The sequence below is a fragment of the Berghia stephanieae genome, chromosome 3 (assembly GCF_034508935.2).
Source record: "Berghia stephanieae isolate SIO BIC M18660-M18661 chromosome 3, UCSD_Bste_1.3, whole genome shotgun sequence".
Classification (NCBI taxonomy): Eukaryota; Metazoa; Mollusca; class Gastropoda; order Nudibranchia; family Aeolidiidae; genus Berghia; species Berghia stephanieae.
In genome coordinates this window covers 15,999,248-16,018,672 of record NC_088362.1, presented here as the reverse complement: position 1 = coordinate 16,018,672, position 19,425 = coordinate 15,999,248, and the positions used below count along the sequence as shown (strand labels likewise).

Sequence of the window (19,425 nt, the reverse complement as noted above, 5' to 3'; positions counted from 1 at the left end):
GGCAAGTTCGGAATCTGCCCACCCTTCCGTATTTCCTCTATAAGTCAGTTAGAATTCAACTCTCTCCTTTTCTCAGAAGAGTATTTCTCGTATACTAATTCAAATGTTGAGCAAACCAAAATGGTGGTTGTATTTTATATATTTATTTAGTCGTGACTTTTTAATAAAAGTGTTTTGTTTTATTATACGGAATACAATAGAAAATTACATTGTTTTGCAAAATTATTTTGTCTGGCAATAAAAATACAGGGGTAATTACTTTAAGAATTAAAAAAAAAAAGAACTAACAAATTAATTTGTTAAAAAAAAAAAAAAAAAAACAACAACAACAACAACAAAAAACAAATAAGAAAACAATTTAAATAAATGAGTTTTGAGAAGCACTAAAGAAAACGAGAAAAAAAAGAAAAGTTTAAATGGATAAACAAATATATAAAAACAACACAAATCAATACTAAATTGATGTAAAATTAGTAACTTAATAAATTTAATTCAATACTGGAACATTCCCAAAGTCATTACATCAATGGTACCAGCACAAGTAAGGCAATAAATAAGAAAAAGTTCGTTTGCCAAAATCTCTATTTAGTTTTCACTGGTTAATAAGGTGGGCTCATTTGAATTAGCCCGACCTAGTACTAGAGAGGCCAGACAGCAAAAATCGGAGTTAGTTCACCGTCAGGCGACGAGACGATGAGATGACGATGTGGGCGGAGTGGAGTGGTTGGGGGGGGGGGGGGGTGATAAAAAAAGAACAGGAGCGTATCCTGGTTTATGCATTAAGGGATGCATGGTGATTCGCAATCTATCAAAATACACACAAATTGATTTCAGTACGAAGTATAAAGTTTAAGTAGTAACTTTTGAAATTATCTAATTTAAATTTGATTATTTCAGACCTGGTAATACAGCATATAACTTGAAAAAACAGGCTGGTATTTGCCCACCCTGCCCATTATTACCAGCCGTCCCTGCTCTGCTCTTTGTTATTGTTTTTAGACAGTCATTTTAAAGATTAATACTCATAAATTCTATCAAGCGGACTATGAACGTTTAAGGTTATGCATAGTTTGGTGTGTTGGTCATGCCATGGTGTTGGTACATTATATTTGGCTGGCGGATGTGATGAGTATTTTACCTAAATGCACAGTAATGGAGTTAAATCTCATTTGCATACCAAATTGGACACACCTTAGTTCTTTTTGGCTCACTTTAAAACTTATATCTGTCAATAACAACCTTGTCTGGCTAATTTGCAATAGGCAACTTGGCCGTTTTTATACCAAATTCACAAAATTTGTTTTGCTTTCCTAAATAACACTGGATAAAACGAAAGTAAGTTCCGATTCCACATTCAGTGTTTAAAAGTTATAAGAAAAACCAAACAATGCCCCTTCTGAGGTTTTAATTTTCAACCATAGGATGATAGATTTTGCATCATACATAATGTTATTATCACCTTATCTCATTCTCCTCGAAGAAGAGTAGCTTCACCAACCATTTTCGTCCAAAACCAATCTCGGTGTACCACGCAAGAATGACTCTACCAAAAAAAGACTCTAGAGTTAAATTGGCGTGCGCGAGGCACACTCTAGAGTCTGTCTCGCGTACGCTAATTTAACTCTAGAGTCTTTTTTTTGAAACCATCCTAAAATTTGACATTTCCTTATTAACGACAAAATATTCTTTTTTAATTAAAAAATAAAGTACAAAACAACAGCTTCACAAAGTAAGAGATGAATTCACAGTATTTCCCCCAAAAAAAATAATTAAAAAATCTAGTGCTGACACGTAGTTTCGGTGTACCACGCGAGAATGACTCTACCAAAAAAAACCTCTAGAGTTCAATTGGCATACGCGAGGCACAGTCTAGAGTTAGTCTCGCGGCCGCGAGGCTAATTCTAGCGTCTGTCTCGCGTACGCCAATTTAACTCTAGAGTCTTTTTCACAATAGAGTCATTCTGGCGTGCTACACCGGCATTTGATTCTCTCCCTCTTTTCATGCCTCCTTGTAAGGTTCCTTACATAAATGTTTTTGGGAGGCTAGTGTGGCAGGCTACATGGCCAAACCCCGACAACTTCCTTCTTTTATGATAATAAAGACAAAAAAAACAAACAAGAACAACAACAAAAAACAAACAAACAAAAAAAACAAACAAAAACAATCAATTGGCAGGACACAGATTATTTTTATTTTAATGTTAATCCCCCAGAGCAGTTATACATTCAAGAAAATATAAATGGGACGAAGAAAGTAGGCAAGCAAATGATATCTTACAGTAGACAAATTCAAGAACGGAATTGGACATTCTGCATACAAAATACATATGGGGGGAAAAAAAAACGAAAAAGAAAGAAAGAAACATAAAATAGAATGTAGATGCTTAGGGTGTGATCACACTACTACTGACACAATTTTTACCTTGGCTTTTCTTTATTTAAAATATATTATCTAACCAGTGATAAAGACCAACAGATTGTTGTTATAATACATTCGGCGAAGTAAAGATGGTTTTATTTCTCTTTAATTTTACATCTCAAATCTATAGTAAATTTAATGGTAAAGTATTTTGGACAATTTTCCATGAAAAAATGGCGTTTTCTTTATTGTTTGGCACTCACATTAAAAATGATCTGGCATCCCGACAGCGTTTATGAATGAATGGATGGAGGTGTGTGTACGATTGAAACGAAATGTGTCTTCATATCACATTTTCTCATCACACAGGCGAAAATTGTTCACAGGTGTAATAAACTGTTTGGCGAGGCGCATAAGCAGTAAGACCAAGGTTGTCGATATGTCGCAAGATGGAAAGGAAAACGATTTTAAATTTTACAAAGTGGTTCTAACAGGAGGTGAGGAGATAAAATTTTGATAAGAAACGAATTGTTATTATTAGAATTCTAGAAGTTTATTTATTTTTATTTATTGAGAAGATAACGTTTGAGTTTGAAAAAACAAACTATGAAACAAACTTTTTGTGACTCAGTCTAACTTGTGATATCGGGACTATTAAGTAAGGCATGTGCCTGTATGAATATGGGTTTTCTATTTATATTATTATTTGTTTTTATTGAAATTGAAATTGAAATACCTTGCCTAACTCGTTAAAAACAAAAAGTAAAAAAGACAACAATAACGAAACAAAGCAAAACAACACGCACATACACACACAAACACAATGTTCTCAGACAAGTTTGGTTGCATGAAAGGCACTGACCTCGACTTCAACCAATTTAAACTCTTATTTTCTTATTCTTATAGGTTAATCTTACTTAGACTTAGACTTAGAAATCCGATTTTTTATTATATCGCTTCTCTCCAAACCGACGTAACATTCCTTTGCAGGTCTAGTAACCCACAATGTTAAGACTCTAGTAGTTAGTAGATTGCAAGGAAATATTCTCAAATTAACGCAAACTAGAGCAATGTTAAATTAAACACACAAATGCGTTCGGTTATCATACCTGCACATATGTGCATGTAGCTCCAACCCAACCCCTCCCTCCTTTTTAAAAAGAAAATATTTGTTTTATTTTATTTAGTACATATTGATAGTTGATAGGTAAATTAGGTCTTCAATTCCAATTCCATAACTGATCTTTTTACAAAATTTACCAACAGGACCTTCAGGTGGCAAGACTACAGGTCAGACTAGACTCAGCACCTTCTTTGAAAATCTAGGATGGAAGGCAAGACAAAGATTTGTATTTTTTTTTTGGGGGGGGGGGGGGGGGGGGGGGGGGGGGAGAGAGAGAAGGGGTTGTTTTTGATACTTATTGTTGTTTTTTTAAATTTTTGTTTTGTTTTGTACTTTAGATTTGTAATAATAAATTATGATACAGTGGATTTTATGTAGCATCATCACAAATTTAGATATGAAAAAATTATTGTTTCTCTGCAAATACAGTTCAAGTCACTTAATTCTAACAGAGCATCCTTATCAAATATGTGTGGACATGATGATACGAAGACAATTTGTGATCATATTTAATGGCTGCATATATACAATGAACTGTTAACATTCCTTTCCACCAGAACAGGCTATATGAATCGAAAACACATGTTTCACCATAGCTTATACTTATACATGTACAATTTTAATAAACATGGCATGAAAAACAAATAGACTATGACATCGTTATCTGAGCTCTCATTCATTATTTGTTATTCTCCAAGACGATCAAAGGGGTAAAGTATAATATACCACCATATAAAAGGGGATAGCCTTGATGCCATTTTCAATTAAAAGAGCTATTTGTTCATTTGAAGACATGGGATGATTCCATTATTTTTTGTTTCAATTATTTTTTTTTAATTTTATTATTTCTTGGACGTTCTGAAGGTCTGTAAACCGTTCCAATTAAACGGAATGTGTTCTGATTAACCAGCAGAAATTATATAGCAAATATTCTGTCACATACAGATTGTTCCAATTACCGGCTTCAACTAAATCACAATTCTCAATTATTATTTATTTTATATTTGTTGCAGAGAAGCAATAATTTGTTTTTTTATCGTTATTATGATAGTTATATTTATGTATTTGTATCACCATGATAATTAATGATGCAATTTTCTCATCTCACAGGTATACAGGGCTCCAGAGGCAGCATTCACTTACTTCAGGTCTGTATGGAAATTTTCTTTTTAAGGGCAAAAACCTGTATTTAAACATCTTTTTAAAAAGAGAAAAAAGCAGATAGACAGATATTATTTTGAATTTTTAATTCAAAGTTGGTATGTGATATTGGTGTCTAATGTCTGAATGATAGTGATAATAAAACTCAACCCGGTAAAGGTATTTGTAATCTTCAGCTTCAATCATCAGCATGCCATTTACGGGCAACAAAACAAATTTTCTAAATATATTTATCAGAGAAGATGAATAGCTTTGTTTTGTGATGTATAATAATTTCTGATTTATTGCAAAATACAACAGAGAAAAACACTTAGAATTTGGGTCAAACATTGAAAAGTTGTTATGAAAGAGTGCCAGACACAACAAAAAGAGAAATACAACAAACAAACAAAAACATCCCCAAAAAATTAGTCTTTTGATAAATATTGTCCTGTTTTGAGATTCAATGTGTAAGGATGACCAAATGCTTTTAATCTCCCTAAACAGAATTAATTCATAAAAACATTCATAAGAATCAAGAATTCTTATTGAACCAAAACCTTAGAATTTAATAATTTTCTTTCCTTTTTTCATTCTTTTTTATTATTATTCCTATTATTATTCCAGTGGAGGTGTTGTGTTTCATGAGATGACGAGAGCACAAAGTGAGTTTGTTTTTTTGTTGTTTTTTTTGTTTTTTTTGAGGGGGTGGAGGACGTTCATTACTTCATTATCAAGTATGTTTGTATTTTAGGTTTAATTAAGGTTTTATTTTATTTAGAGGTTTATAAATAAAGCAGGCACATGGAATTTTTAAAATGTTTCCTAGAGATAGAACAAAGATGACGTCACTCATGTCTTTGTTATTTTTATTTTTTTCATCCATGTTTATGAGTAATTCTCACTAAGCTGTATTAAGGGGCGGTTTGGGTCTTTTCTAAAAAAAAATTAATTACCTATATTGGGCGGTTTTAATCATTCTGTACTGTCAATATAGGTTAAAAAACAACATTTATGGTGAAAAATTTTAATTATCTGTGTTGATACCCATTTTGCGATCTAATTTGGGGGTCTGACATAAAAAAATATAACAATCTTGTGGCAAACGTTCCACAAAAACTAATGAAGGAATGACCTCCATATTCTTCCCTCTTGTCAACATTGTACCATAGTGTGTCACCAGAGAGAGATTTTACGGCTTTAGCTTATGGAATTTTTATTAGATCATTACAAAGTTGAGAATCAAAATGTTATGACAAAATTGATGTAAAAAATTCAGATTTAGGATTATAATTTAAAATTCACAAATCTTATCAAAAAAATCTCTCTATGGCGACATAATACATTATCTCTGTGATAACTGTGGAAAATTTCAGACAATTTAATTGAATAGATTCTGAGAAACGTTTGACACAGTTGCCCATACCCTTAGAAAAATGACATATTGAGAAAATAGCAAAATGGCTTCCCGTTTTTCACACAATTCTTACTACCTGTACCATTTACGACTGTGTATTTCGTGCCTTTATAGTCTACTTTAAGAATTTGGACTTCAATTATATTATTTCTAAGATAATAAAATATAATTTTCCACCAAAATCTCAAAATCAAATTTTTGAAGGATTTTCCTAATAATTAGACCCAAACCGCCCCTAAACCAGACTATAAACGTTCAAGATTACACATAGTTTTATGTGTTGGTCCGTTATATTTCCCAATGGCAATTTTGTGAGTTTCTTAGCCAAGCGCACACTATCAATAGTATGGGACAGATTTTTAGTAATCTTGTTTTACTCAAATGTAAATAACTAATCACACTTTGTCTTTGTGTATGTCATATATCTACTTTTCTTTATTTAGGCATGCAGTTACAAGAAGATATAATACGCACCATGATGATGATAGAGGACACATTTTGTCGGCTGGCTGAAAAAAGGGATCGTAATGTTCTTCTTATATGTGATAGGGGCACCATGGATGGATCTGTTTGTAAGTTTTTTTTTTTCTTTTAATTTGTTTCTTCAGGGTCGAGTTGAATGAAATAGGCAATATTAAATCTCCTCTCTAGCCTTCTATTTCAATTTTAATGCAAATGCAGTTGCCTCAAGCTATGGTCCCTGTTGTGTACTTTAGTTGTGAATGCTAAGACCTTAGCTGATTTTGTGTAACACATAAAACACTAGTCTCCCTAATCAGATGATTGATCTATGTCCTATTCACAGGCCTTTTTCTTTTTTTTTCTTTTTTTTTTCAACCTGAAAACTTTGAATTTCTCAGATATAAAACAGATCATAAATCAGAATATTTTTGGAATGGGGAGTATGAACTTTCTATGGCTCTCCACCTGCTCACTAATTTATAGTTTTTTTCTCTTTGGTTTACATTGCTAAATGGTAAATCACCCTGTTTATTTATGTCACAATTAAACTTGTGAATTGCCATGAGTGTAAATCCTATAAGTCCCGGCAACTCTTGTACTTAGCTTTCGTGACTTCGGACAGGGCTGTATATACGAGATGGAAGTTGATTTGGACAAGTGCAATCCCTCTAGGGGTCAGGGACATCGGCTCATCAAAACTGGGAGAAAAGTTGCCAGGCTTCTGTACCAGCAAGAGGAGATACTGGGTTGAGAACTTGCCTCACGGCATCCTCTCTTCATCAATAGGGACTTGTCATCTGTCCACAGTGTACCAGATGTGGTCAAGAATCCAAAACCGCAGAGCATCTAGTTGAATGTTGCGTTGTGAAGAAGCTTCCTGGCAGGTTCCCAACCATACACAAAGGCGTTATTGAGTTAGTGACCTGGATTGATCATCATAAGATAGCAGTGTGACACCATTAGAAGCTGCTGCCAAGAATTGAAATAGAGGCCTCAATTTTTGAAGTCCAAACAATGTTTTGTTTGAAAAGTTCTGATCTTTATTTTCATTCTCTATTTCGCAAATTTCTGGCTAATTTCTCGATTTTGATTATATTTTATTATTCCAGAAAAAAAAAACATGATAGTGATAGACAACAGCAACACCAACAACAGCACTATCAACATCGGCATTATCACGTCATTTAAATCCCAGATTTGCCAAATTTTCATTAATTTTGTCTATGAAAAGTTTGCAAATAATTATATATCTCATAATATAACAACTCGATCAGTTACTTCTCACTGACTGTGAAAATGAAAGATTTGGATAAGTCTCTCATGGGTTGAACCACATAGATAAAATAATTGTATCGATCACATTCAGTCACAGTATTGATTTGGATTTGAGTCTATTTATCTTTGTTTTCTTTTATCTAGATTTACAAGATGGAGACTGGAAATTTTTAAAGGAAAAGAATAATTGGAATGAGGTAGATCTGCGTGACAACAGATACAACCAGGTGAGATTGTAATTGCATTATGTGGGCTAGGGTATGGAGGGGGATGGTGTCATCACTCCCCAGGGAATTGAAAATGCTCAGAGTCATAGTATAATGTAAACAAAACTTTGCTCAATATAATAATAATAATAAATGGCATTTATATAGCGCTTTACCCCGTTGTCACAGGCTCTAAGCGCTTTACAGTGATATAAAACAAAACATATTACACTGAGACAAGTGTGAAGGAAACTTGATACGAATTCAATTTAACAACAACAAGATATGAAAATAATATTGCAACATTATGACGTAAAAAGATAAAACTTTAAGCGAGATTTGAACGTTGTCAACGAATCCGAGCATCTCACTTGTGATGGGAGAGAGTTCCAAAAATGGGGGGCCGAAAATTGAAAAGACTGTCCACCTATTTTACGCAATGGCTTAGGTTTGACAAGGATTGATTGGTCATTGCTTGACCTCAAGTTTCTATTGGGGACATATATGTTTAGAAGGTCTTTAATATAGGAGGGACTGTTCATGCTCAGGGATTTGTAGACAACAGTACAAATCTTATAGGCAACTCTTTTTTCCACAGGAAGCCAATGTAACTCACGGAGAAGAAGAGTTGCTGACAGGTATTTTTTGTTATTGCGTACAATGAGCCCGGCTGTGTTATTTTGAGCAACCTGAAGTTTGCTAATTTTGCATTTTAATAATCACAGTCATTGCATCTATATAAAGAATTCATTCTAATAGTTTAATCAGGGAATTGGGAGGTGGTACCCAGTAGCCTTGCATATTAATAGTTTGTCTTAACTTTTTCAGTATGGACCCAAAATCAATTTAGAAATACATTTTAAGACAATCCATTTCAGTCGTAACAATGAGAGATTACATTGCTGAAACACAAACGCAAACATGGGTAATGACAAGTCAGTTGACAGAGTTTATTATTGTATGTGATTTTTCCATGGGGTATAAAAGTTGTAATTTATTCAAACCACTTTATCACTGCTTTAATGCTGAGGCTATATCTCTGAACCCCTGACAGTTTTAAATTCTTTATCTTCTCTTACAAGACAAAATCGGAGGAATTATTTATTGAAAGTTTTTTTTATATTGGTGCTTATAGACTTCATGTTGTTAGGTAGTTGTTTTTTTTGTTTATCTGGTGGGGAGGTCTGCTTATTTGTTTGCTTGTTTTTTAATATTTTTAAAATTTATTTACAATCATAGGTGATCCACATGGTTTCTGCGGCTAGAGGTGCTGAACCTTTCTACACTTTGATTGGACACAAGACGAGACGGGAGGGAATTGAGCAGGCCAGACACGTTGATAAAATTACAGCAAGGGCAAGTATTGTTATATTTGACAACTTTTCCATCCATGTCCTCATGATGTGACAAACGAGTTCTGATCAAAGTGCAAAATTTATTATTTTTTCTCGATTTCATCTTCCTCATGCCAATATATATCCAAACATCCTTTTTTTAGTCGTGCATTGAAGTCTCCCATTGCTATATGGAAGCCATGTATTTATCTTCTGAACACATCTTTTTCAGTGTCATCGCATGTGTTTTCTATCCATTTGAATTATAACATCATTATGAAATGTATTATTTAGCATTGATGTTATTCTACCATTTGAAATTGTTTTTTTTTTCAGTCTAACGTTTTTTAACAAAATATTTACAACCATACATCAGTTTCTCCTAAACACAATATGATCATACTACGTAATATTCATTCTCCCTGTTATTTTCAATGTGTCTCTTAACTTGCTTCAATTTGAATGTAATTATTTAATTTCTTTTAATCGTTATTTTCCCTCAGCTTTTTATATCCTCAAATTCATAATACGTATATTTATAATTGATTCCACATTAAAAAATTTAATTGCCTGTTTTCAGTCCTGTGTTTTGTATAGGTTTCAGTTGCATTTTTCTTTTGGAATTGTTAGATTTATTCTTTTTATTTTAACTGCGTACTTACAAAAAGAGTTTAAAATTATCTGGATGCTGTCATCTGGTTCTTTGTAAGTAAAAATTTAAGGATCAGTGGTCCCCTCCCAATAACTTTCCTCTTGGGTGGCTATATTTCAGGGTTATTAGCTGAAATGGATCATTAGATTGAGAGGGGGGAGGGTGACACTGAAAAATAGCAAGTGATAGGAAAAGGCACTTTTGACCAAAATTCCCCACTGCGTTTTTAACAATATAAGAATAAGAGCCAACCTGTTTATTTGTTTATTTACATTTTTTTTCAAAGTGTAATTGGTTTTTAAAATTTTAATTAATTATTTTCAGTAATTTTATTTACTTATTTTTTAAACCTAAATTCATCCTATTTCTGGAGAATTTTATGTAAACAATGGAATCCTCAAAATAAAATTATTGAAATTTAGTCATGGAAGATGGTTCAGACATTGAAGACAGTATCATTTTACTGTTTTTCTCTTGAAGACAGATGTACTGTCCTCTCGTTGATAGATCTGAAGTGGAGAATAATAACAAAAAGTAGATAAAGTGCTTTCCAAACAATATTGTCTTGAAAGTTATGTGCATAATTTATGCTAAAAAACATTATTTTGAGATTTGTATCTTCTAAATTCAAAAGTGAGCTTTATTTTATCTAAATTAAAAAAATCTTAGTTTGGAAAAGGCCCAAAATGAGTTAACATTTTATTTTAAGATGTAATCTGGATTTATGGGATTTTATCATTTTGTTGAACCGATAAATTATAGTATTTTTAAAATATTTTTTTCCCTGAAATTCTATCTTTATAGATTTGTATTTAGCCTAGATAAGTTAGAAAATCTATTCTATTGTGACCAGGATAATCTTTGCTTTCGTTACAGGCCTGGGTTGGTCATCCATACTACGATGTCATAGATAACTCTTCAAATTTTGAGGGGAAGATTGCACGTATGATAGCTGTAAGTGTTGCTCCTGTACATTTTGTTATTATTATTATTTTTATTATTGTTATTGCTATCATTATCATCATCATGGTGGGTAGGAGGTCACTTGCTGTGAATGATATCCCTTGTATGTTTTCGCTTTCCATGTTGCTCTTTGTCTTTGTTCTGGATTTAGATTGCTCTGCTTTTTTCCCTGGTCCTGGCAGGGATTCTTAGCTAGGAGGAAGACAGTCAAATGTTTAGTACCTTTTTTGAGAGATGGAATTTTTAATTTTTTTTTTTTTTTTTTTGTAAATCATCTCTCTGTTCTATTATACTTATTTGTTTTGAATACTGTGTATTGTACATTAACTTTATAAACGTTTGAGTGTACCCTTAATAGTGGGCTCATTTGATTGTGCCTGGATGGGATGTTTCGGTAATGTCAAAATTTGCACATATATGGTTTGCTGGTGGAATCTTCTGCTCCCTTTGTCTTCCTTTTTTGAATACTGTGTATTATACATTAACTTTGTAAACATTTAAATGTACCCTTAATACTGGGCTCATTTGCTTGTGCCTGGAGGGACTTTTTGGTATTGTCAAAATTTGCATGTATATGGATTGCTGGTGGAATCTTCTGTTCCTTCTGTTTTCCTTTTTATTCTGTGCTTATAAATTCATATCTACAACTTTCCTCTATCATCTTCCTTTTTACTGACGCTGATAATTACCTAATAGTGTTGCAAGCACTGTGAAACCCCTTTTGAAAAACATATTTATGCTTACCCATTCATTCCTTGTTCTCTTCTAAATTCAGGCAGTTTGTAATCGTATAGGCATCGACACTGGCGATAGACTGGCACCAAACAGCATCAAGAGGAAATTCCTTGTTACTGCCATAGAAGATGACTCTGCCTTCCCCCACTTTCAAGAGTTCAGTGTCGTCCATGACTACCTTGTGACACCCAGCCGTAAGATGCAGGCTAGGCTTCGCAAGAGAGGCCAAGAAGGATATTGGACTTACACCCATACGATCCGACGACCAGAAATTAATGACCAAAGTGTTGAGCTTCGAATGCCTATCTCAGAGAAAGATTATGAGGTCTGTAGTCTGGAAATAAATTAAGAATTATCATTGATTACTATTTATTTTGTTTCAAATGAAAAGCTGATTTCACTTATTTTTATGATGTGAGGAATAATGGCAAATGATAGAAATTTGGGAAAACGTGATGTTTCTATTTGGAACCTAATAGCAATATTTTCTCAAATTTTAAGTATCGAATTAAGAATAATCAGTAAAGCTTTCGACACTTTGAAAACCTTGAAAGTTATTAATCGGTTATCCGCAAGCACTGAATCTTTATCTAAAAGTCTTCTTATACCATTTTGTAGAAAGTAGATTAAACAGGTCCTCGGGTTTTGTACTTCGCAAAATTGCAATTTACTGAACTTTATATATTATGTATTATGATCTATTTTTAAAATGTTTTGCATTGTTCAGATTTTACTTGCTCAGAGAGATGATCAGCATTACACAGTGTACAAGATAAGGCGTTGTTTTTTGTGGAATGATCAGTATTTCAATCTGGACATTTACAAAGACCCTGCTCCTCCAAAGTAAGTGAAATCAACAGTTATGATTTAATAACATTGTTGCCAATTTTTAGTATATTTACTGAATTCAGTGTGTTAAAACACCTCAGTATTATATTTTCTTATCCTGCTGAACGGAAAAAAGTAAGTACTAAATGCCTTATTACTGGAGTTCAATGCTCAGATAGTGGTCAGTGGATGTGCTTGCGTGAAAATGCAGTAGATTTTTTACCTCCTGAATTAGCAGCCCTGTAATAAATTGTGCACTTAAATTATTGAGAAGTTTTAGGCTAGAAATATATGAAACTGGATTAATCAGATCTTTTTCTGGCAAATATAAAGGGTGAGAGAGATACATGAATAGATGGAAGTACTTTTTAATATATCTACAAAATGTAAACAGATATGTTATTTATTGTGATTTGGAAAGAATTATGTTTAATCATATGAAAAACCAAGAAACACTATACATATCAAAAATAATGAAATTGAAGTTTTAAAGAAAAATTAAATGTTACTTTTCTCTCATGAAGCACAGGAAGACTAGTCAAGAATATAAACTGGTTTGAAGAATGATTGTTATCTATCGAACAATCAATATTTGTAGTTGAAATTTTATCTTATCGCCAAATGTAAGCCTGAGATTTAAAATAATATATTGATGGAAATATTTCAATTTTCACAATAAGATTTATTCCAACCTTTGACACGACTGAGCAAAAAATCTATTGGTAGATGTGCCATTTTTTCAGGTCACCTCACATTTGAGCTTTGATGCTGCCTTATCTCCATTGGCCAGAGAGGGAGTCTTAAATAGATTAACTTTTGATTTGTCCTTAATCCCTCTGTCTACTGTCTCCTTTCATGTCGATTTTTGCCTTTCGAACATGATTTTGCCAATGCCCTGGTTTGGACCCTTCGTCAATGGGTCTCATATTTTTTCTTTTAATTTTTATCTCTCCTCTGGTATCTGTTCGTGTATGTTTCATACCATCCCATTAAGTTTCTTTCGCCTTCTGGCATTTGTGAAAGAGAAAAATTAGCCTTCGACTTTAGATAGGCTTGGCTTGGTATGCTGTATCCACTTCTGATCTTTCCAAGCCCCCATATCCATTATAAGACCCTTTTATGAAACTGCCAAGAAAAAATGCAAGACACAAAGACAGTCAAGTAAATTTCACCAAAAAAGGCCATTGAAATGTATATCTTTTGAAAAGAAAGCTCTAATGTCAGTTTAAATCAGAAAGTGTCCAAGATATATTCAAACTTTTTAATTTCGATTTTTATTTTCTTTTTTTTTTTTTAAAAACCAGATGTCAAAATTTGATGCTCCTGGAAACCTACACTACAGAGAGAGATATAGCTGCTGGTCTCCCAACTTTTATCAAAGTGGAACGGGAGGTTACCAATGAAAGTCAATATTCCATGTTCAACTTGTCACAAAAAAATACTGCCTCGTCGCAGGATGATACAGAAGATTCTGATGGACTTGTTCGTGAATAATACATTTCATAGCACTGGCATTGGTGCAAGACTTGTCAGCATACCTTATACAATAACTCAATTTTTTCAAAATTTTCTTCTCCATCATTATCTGGGGTTGTTATTTGACTGCATTTCCTGCATTTGTCATGATCTGATACAATTTTTCTCAAATTGACCAGATTTCGTGTGAGCTTTATTTTTTTAATCTTTTCTGCTCTTAATTCTATTGATATGAATATGTGCGATTTTGTCTAATGTAATCTTCTTGTCATTTTACAACACCTAGCTTTACAATATTATTTTCGGTACATGATCAAATCGAATTTTTTTTTCACTAAGACATTCTTCTTTCAAGTGTTTTGCTCAATGGGCAGGTTCAATTTTGCTCTTATATCTGACATTATTTATTTGACTTCATCCAAACCCTTTTCTTTTCTTTTTCTTTTTTTTTTTTAAAAATACAATACAGTCCCAGTTATATAACCAGATAAATAATGGGAGAAACTTAACCTTACTGTCAACAGAGTTATTGTAAAAAGCTTGACATGTTTACACTCTTGAAAATGCCAGTCTTGTAATCCATTCCAACTTACTGCTCAGTCATCAGTTTTATGTAAATGTCTTATCACAAATCTCTGATTTCATATCACCCTTATCCTTTTTTTTTTTTTTAATGTTGTTAAATTATTTTTTGGTGCAGTTTTTCTAATCATTATTTAGCATCGACTGCATCTGTTGTTACAGAACAAAATAGCCTTTTTAAGAATTTAAAAAAAAAATTTAGTTTGGTTTTATTGATTGATAATTTTTAAATGTATATTATGGTAGTCTTCTTTTGAAGCTCATTCAACTTCATATTATGTTTTATCAGTATATATTCAGAGTAATTGATTTTTCTGTTTTTCAGAATTGTGTAATTATCTCTATTTAGATGATGCCATTAATTTTACTTTTTTAACATTGGAAAAATCGTATTTGTCAGGTTGAATTTTTATTTCATCATTTGACAGTCTGATGTAGTTATGTCGAAGCAACAGATCTGAATTATTTACCCTTTGAATTTATCTACTGTATTGTTTATTTAATCAATTAAGTCAATTTTATCTTGTGGTCAATTTATCATGCCGTCATATCATAATGAGTCGATGATTTGCAGACCTGCCTACTTGAGATTGGAAAAGTTCGTAAATTTCCAGGGATAATAATATAATAGACATTTTAATTACATTCTAATATTACCATTTTTTTTTTCTCTCGCTACCTTCATTAAAATAATGCTTTAAGCTCCATTATAAACCAGCTCTGACACCAGATCATTGTTTTGAATGTGATTTATTGAATGAAAGATCTTTACATAGTTCTCCTGTTAGAACCAAGTATTCATAATATTACGAAATTTCCTTCGTTGTAGGCAGGTCTGGATTTGTTGATAATACATATTGTACTTCTTCACAAATATACCAAATACATAGATATTATTTAAGAGAATCTCACCATAATATGATTTGTGGGTATATAATAATTGCTTCCATGTGCAATAATCATATCATAAAATGTTAGATGAAAGATTGATACCTTCCAAGTAATTAAACATCATCCTTATATTGTTTTGTTTGAATTTTTATTTTTATTTTGGTTGACCAGGTGTTTGTGTGCAAGTCTTACAAAATAAGCAGAATGAAAAGGATGCTGAAAATAGTTTTTAAAATTATAAGGTTTGGTTTATGTCTGTGTGTTTTATTATTTAGGAGAATGATTATGGTTTTTTTTATATGCAAAATTTTTTTTAAAAAGGTAGGTCAATTTAACTTTAAGTTCCCTTTTAGGCATCTGTTTCACCCGGACATAATATCAGATTATTGTGAATGGGGCGTAAATTATTAATCTATCATTTGCTCCCTTAAACAACATAGATGACTCACGTCAGGCTTTTGTTTTATAGATTATTTATCCTTCATGGAATTCCTATGATTTGTCCTATTACAATTGATGAACACCTTTTTAAGCTGCATTGGATCGATCTAAACATTTATATGTTATGCTAACAATATATGATTTTAAAACCTCATATAGCGGGCAGGGAGGCACTTATTGTGTCTTCAATCCCCCTGTATCTGTTTTCCAACTTACTTTCTGTCTTTAACTTGGAATGAGATTACTTGGTTTTGTCCTGACCCTGGCCTGAATCCTTGGCTTTGGGGGAAACAGTCAAATGTATAGTTATAGTTGGGGTGATGATATATTTTTTCCTTGGTAATCATTTTTCTGTTATAAACTGAGTTTTTTTGTTTTTTTGTTTTTTAAATTTCAATATGATTTGCAAACATTTGAGGACGTATCTAAATGGGAACCTGTCCTTGTGTCTGGATGAGACTTTTAGGAAATCTCAAACTAAGTACACTGGTAGTGTACTCTTGAAATCTGCGTATGTTCTCTATTTGAACAATTCCCCTTGTTTTTTAATTTTTCTCATATGCTTTTAATTTTAATTGCAAATCTTTAATTTTTTGACTGGGTGGGGTTCCTGACCTCCCATAGTGGGCAGGGGGGTATATACTATGTCTTCTATCCCCTTATATCTGTTTTCCAACATGCTTTCTGTCTTTGTCTAGGAATGAGATTACTTGGTTTTGTCCTAGCTGGCAGGGAAACAGTCAAATGCATAGTTATTGTTTTGGGAGATGATATTTTTTTCCTTGTAAATCATCTCTCTGTTATGTATTATAATATTTGTTATTTTGAATTTATAATATAAGCATTTGAGTGTATTCCTCTTTGTTGGATTGTATGCTTGTGTCCGGATGAGACTTATAGGTGATCTCAAACTAAGTACATTGGTGGTATGCTCTTGGAATTTCCATCTGATCCCTATTTGTTCCCAGTTCCCCTATGTCTTACTTTTTTCTTGGGTGCTTTAATTGTAATTCTATAAGTTTTTACTATCTGGGTGGGGTTCCTGACCTCCCATAGTGGGCAGGGAGGTACTTATTGTGTCTTCTATCCCCCTATATCTGATTTCCAACATGCTTTCTGTCTTTGTCTTGGAATGAGATTACTTGGTTTTGTCCTGGTTCTGGCCGGATACCCTGGCTGAGAGGGAAACAGTCAAACGTATTGTTAGTTTTGGGAGATGATATTTTTTTCCTTGCGAATCATCTCTCTGTTATGCATTGTATTATGTTTAGTTTACATATTATATTATATGATTGGTAAACATTTGAGTGTATTCCTCTTAGTTGGGACCTGTACTTGTGTCTAGATGAGACTTTTAGGTGATCTCAAACTAAGTACTTTGACGGTATTTGAACCAGTTCCCCTTTGTCTTACCTTTTCTTTTGTGCTTTAATTGTAATTCTAGAACTTTTTACTATCCCATTTTCTTCCTTTTTACTGGTGCTGATATGACCTTAATGTGTTGCAAGCGCCATAATACCCTTAAAAACAAAACAAACAAAACTTTTTACTATCCCATTTTCTTCTTTTTTACTGGCGCTGATATGACCTAAATGTGTTGCAAGCGTCGTAAAACCCTTCAAAACATAAGCATAAAAACTGAATTTTTTGACTATCCCATTTTCCTCCTCTTTGCTGGTACTATAATGACCTTAATGTGTCGCAAGCGCCTTAAAACCCTAAAATAACAAACGATTTTGGAACAGCCAGAAGTTGAAGAATCAGTTCTTTGGCTTGTTATTTGAATTGCATTTAATAGAAAGTGAAATGTAAGATGTTATTCTCTTGTAAAGCTTTTAAATTTCTCTACCGTCCACTTTTATTTTACTAGAGTTTTTAGAGCTCAAAATCATATGGCTGGTTATTGGTCCTCAAATTTTTACATTGGCATGAAATATTTTGAAATTTGTCCAATGTCATTTATATTTTATTAATTTTTATTTAATGTATCACAAGCAGAAGCTCATCAGTTTATATTATTATCAGCCTTTCCTTAAATTAATTTGATAATTTTTTTATTTTTTTGGGGGGGTAGGGGTGATATTTCTTGATCAGCTGGTGTCTGTTATTAAAGTTTAGAAAATCTCATGATTTGCATATTTGAATCTCTGGAAAACAAAGAGTACAGAAAGAAAATAATTTGTAGGTCTTTGTCTGGAAAGTCAGTTTTCTATAACTGCAAGAATATGGTGTTGAGATCTCAGGATTACACTACCAGTTGTGTGGTGAGATCCTTGACTCCCCTTGGTGAACGGAGAGCTAGATATTGCTGTGTCTTCTATCCCCCTTGTCTGGGTGGGGATCCTGACCTCCCATAGCGGGCAGGGAGTTACATACTGTGTCTTCTATCCCCTTATATCTGTTTTCCAACATGCTTTCTGTCTTTGTCTTGGAATGAGATTACTTGGTTTTGTCCTGGCTCTGGCCGGAAGCCTAGCTGGGAGGGAAACAGTCAAATGCATAGTTATTGTTTTGGGAGATGATATTTTTTTCCTTGTAAATCATCTCTCTGTTATGTATTATTATTTTTATTTTGAATGTATAATGTAAGCATTTGAGTGTATTCCTCTTTGTTGGGTTTTGTGCTTGTGTCTGGATGAGACTTGTAGGTGATTTCAAACTAAGTACATTGGTGGTATGCTCTTGGAATCTACATCTGATCCCTATTTGTTCTCAGTTCCCCTTTGTCTTACTTTTTCTTGGGTGCTTTAATTGTAATTCTAGAACTTTTTACTATCCCATTTTCTTCCTTTTTACTGGCGCTGATATAACCTAAATGTGTTGCAAGCGCCGTAAAACCCTTAAAAACAAAAACAAACATATCCCCCTTGTCTGCTTTCTTTTTCCATGGCACTGGTACTCTCATCTTCGTTGTGTTGACATGAGGCAGTTAAATGGATAGTTCCTTTTATTTTATTTTTTTGATAGTTGACATTTTTTTCCCTTCTAAATAATCTCTCTGTTATGTACTATTACAGTTTTTAGTTTTGGAAATATTGTACTTTGTATTTGAGCGTAACCTTCATCAATGAATCAATTGCTTATATCTGGATGGGACTTTTAAGTAGGGACAAAATAGGCACATTGATAAATTTCCTATGGAATCTTCTGTTTCCCATTTGAAACAGTCCCCTTTGTCTTCCTTTTTCTTTGGCGCTTTTAACTTCAGACTTGCGCTGAAATGACCTATAAATTAATGTTGCAAGCAAAGTGAAAACCCTGAAACAAAAAACAAACACACCACTAATGTATTCCATTGCTTTGCTCACTTTATCCAATTTTATGATGTTTACACATACTTTGTTGTTTTTTTGTTTTTCATATTTGAAGCTGTGATTTTAAATTAGCCTCCATTTTCTGGGGTAATATCAAATCAAGTTTAGTTCATTACCCATCGCTCATGAACGTCCCTCATTACAAATATAATAATATTTTGTCTATATTAACAGAAAACCTCTTGAGAGAGTCATTTATCTTGATTCATTGGTGATCATTGGGAGGG

The 19,425-nt window shown here is 32.9% G+C and overlaps 1 protein-coding gene across 1 annotated transcript; it reads left to right on the top strand.

Moving 5' to 3' along the window:
• Window positions 1-2,637: 2,637 nt before the first annotated feature.
• On the top strand, window positions 2,638-18,009 carry LOC144967221 (TRPL translocation defect protein 14-like). The gene is made up of 11 exons (XM_078904171.1): window positions 2,638-2,856; window positions 3,626-3,693; window positions 4,593-4,630; window positions 5,250-5,287; window positions 6,483-6,611; window positions 7,921-8,003; window positions 9,222-9,338; window positions 10,845-10,922; window positions 11,707-11,991; window positions 12,394-12,509; window positions 13,799-18,009. Exons 1-11 carry the CDS (start codon window positions 2,655-2,657, stop codon window positions 13,986-13,988), a joined length of 1,344 nt encoding a protein of 447 aa, XP_078760297.1. The 5' UTR covers window positions 2,638-2,654; the 3' UTR covers window positions 13,989-18,009.
• The last annotated feature ends 1,416 nt before the right edge of the window (window positions 18,010-19,425 follow it).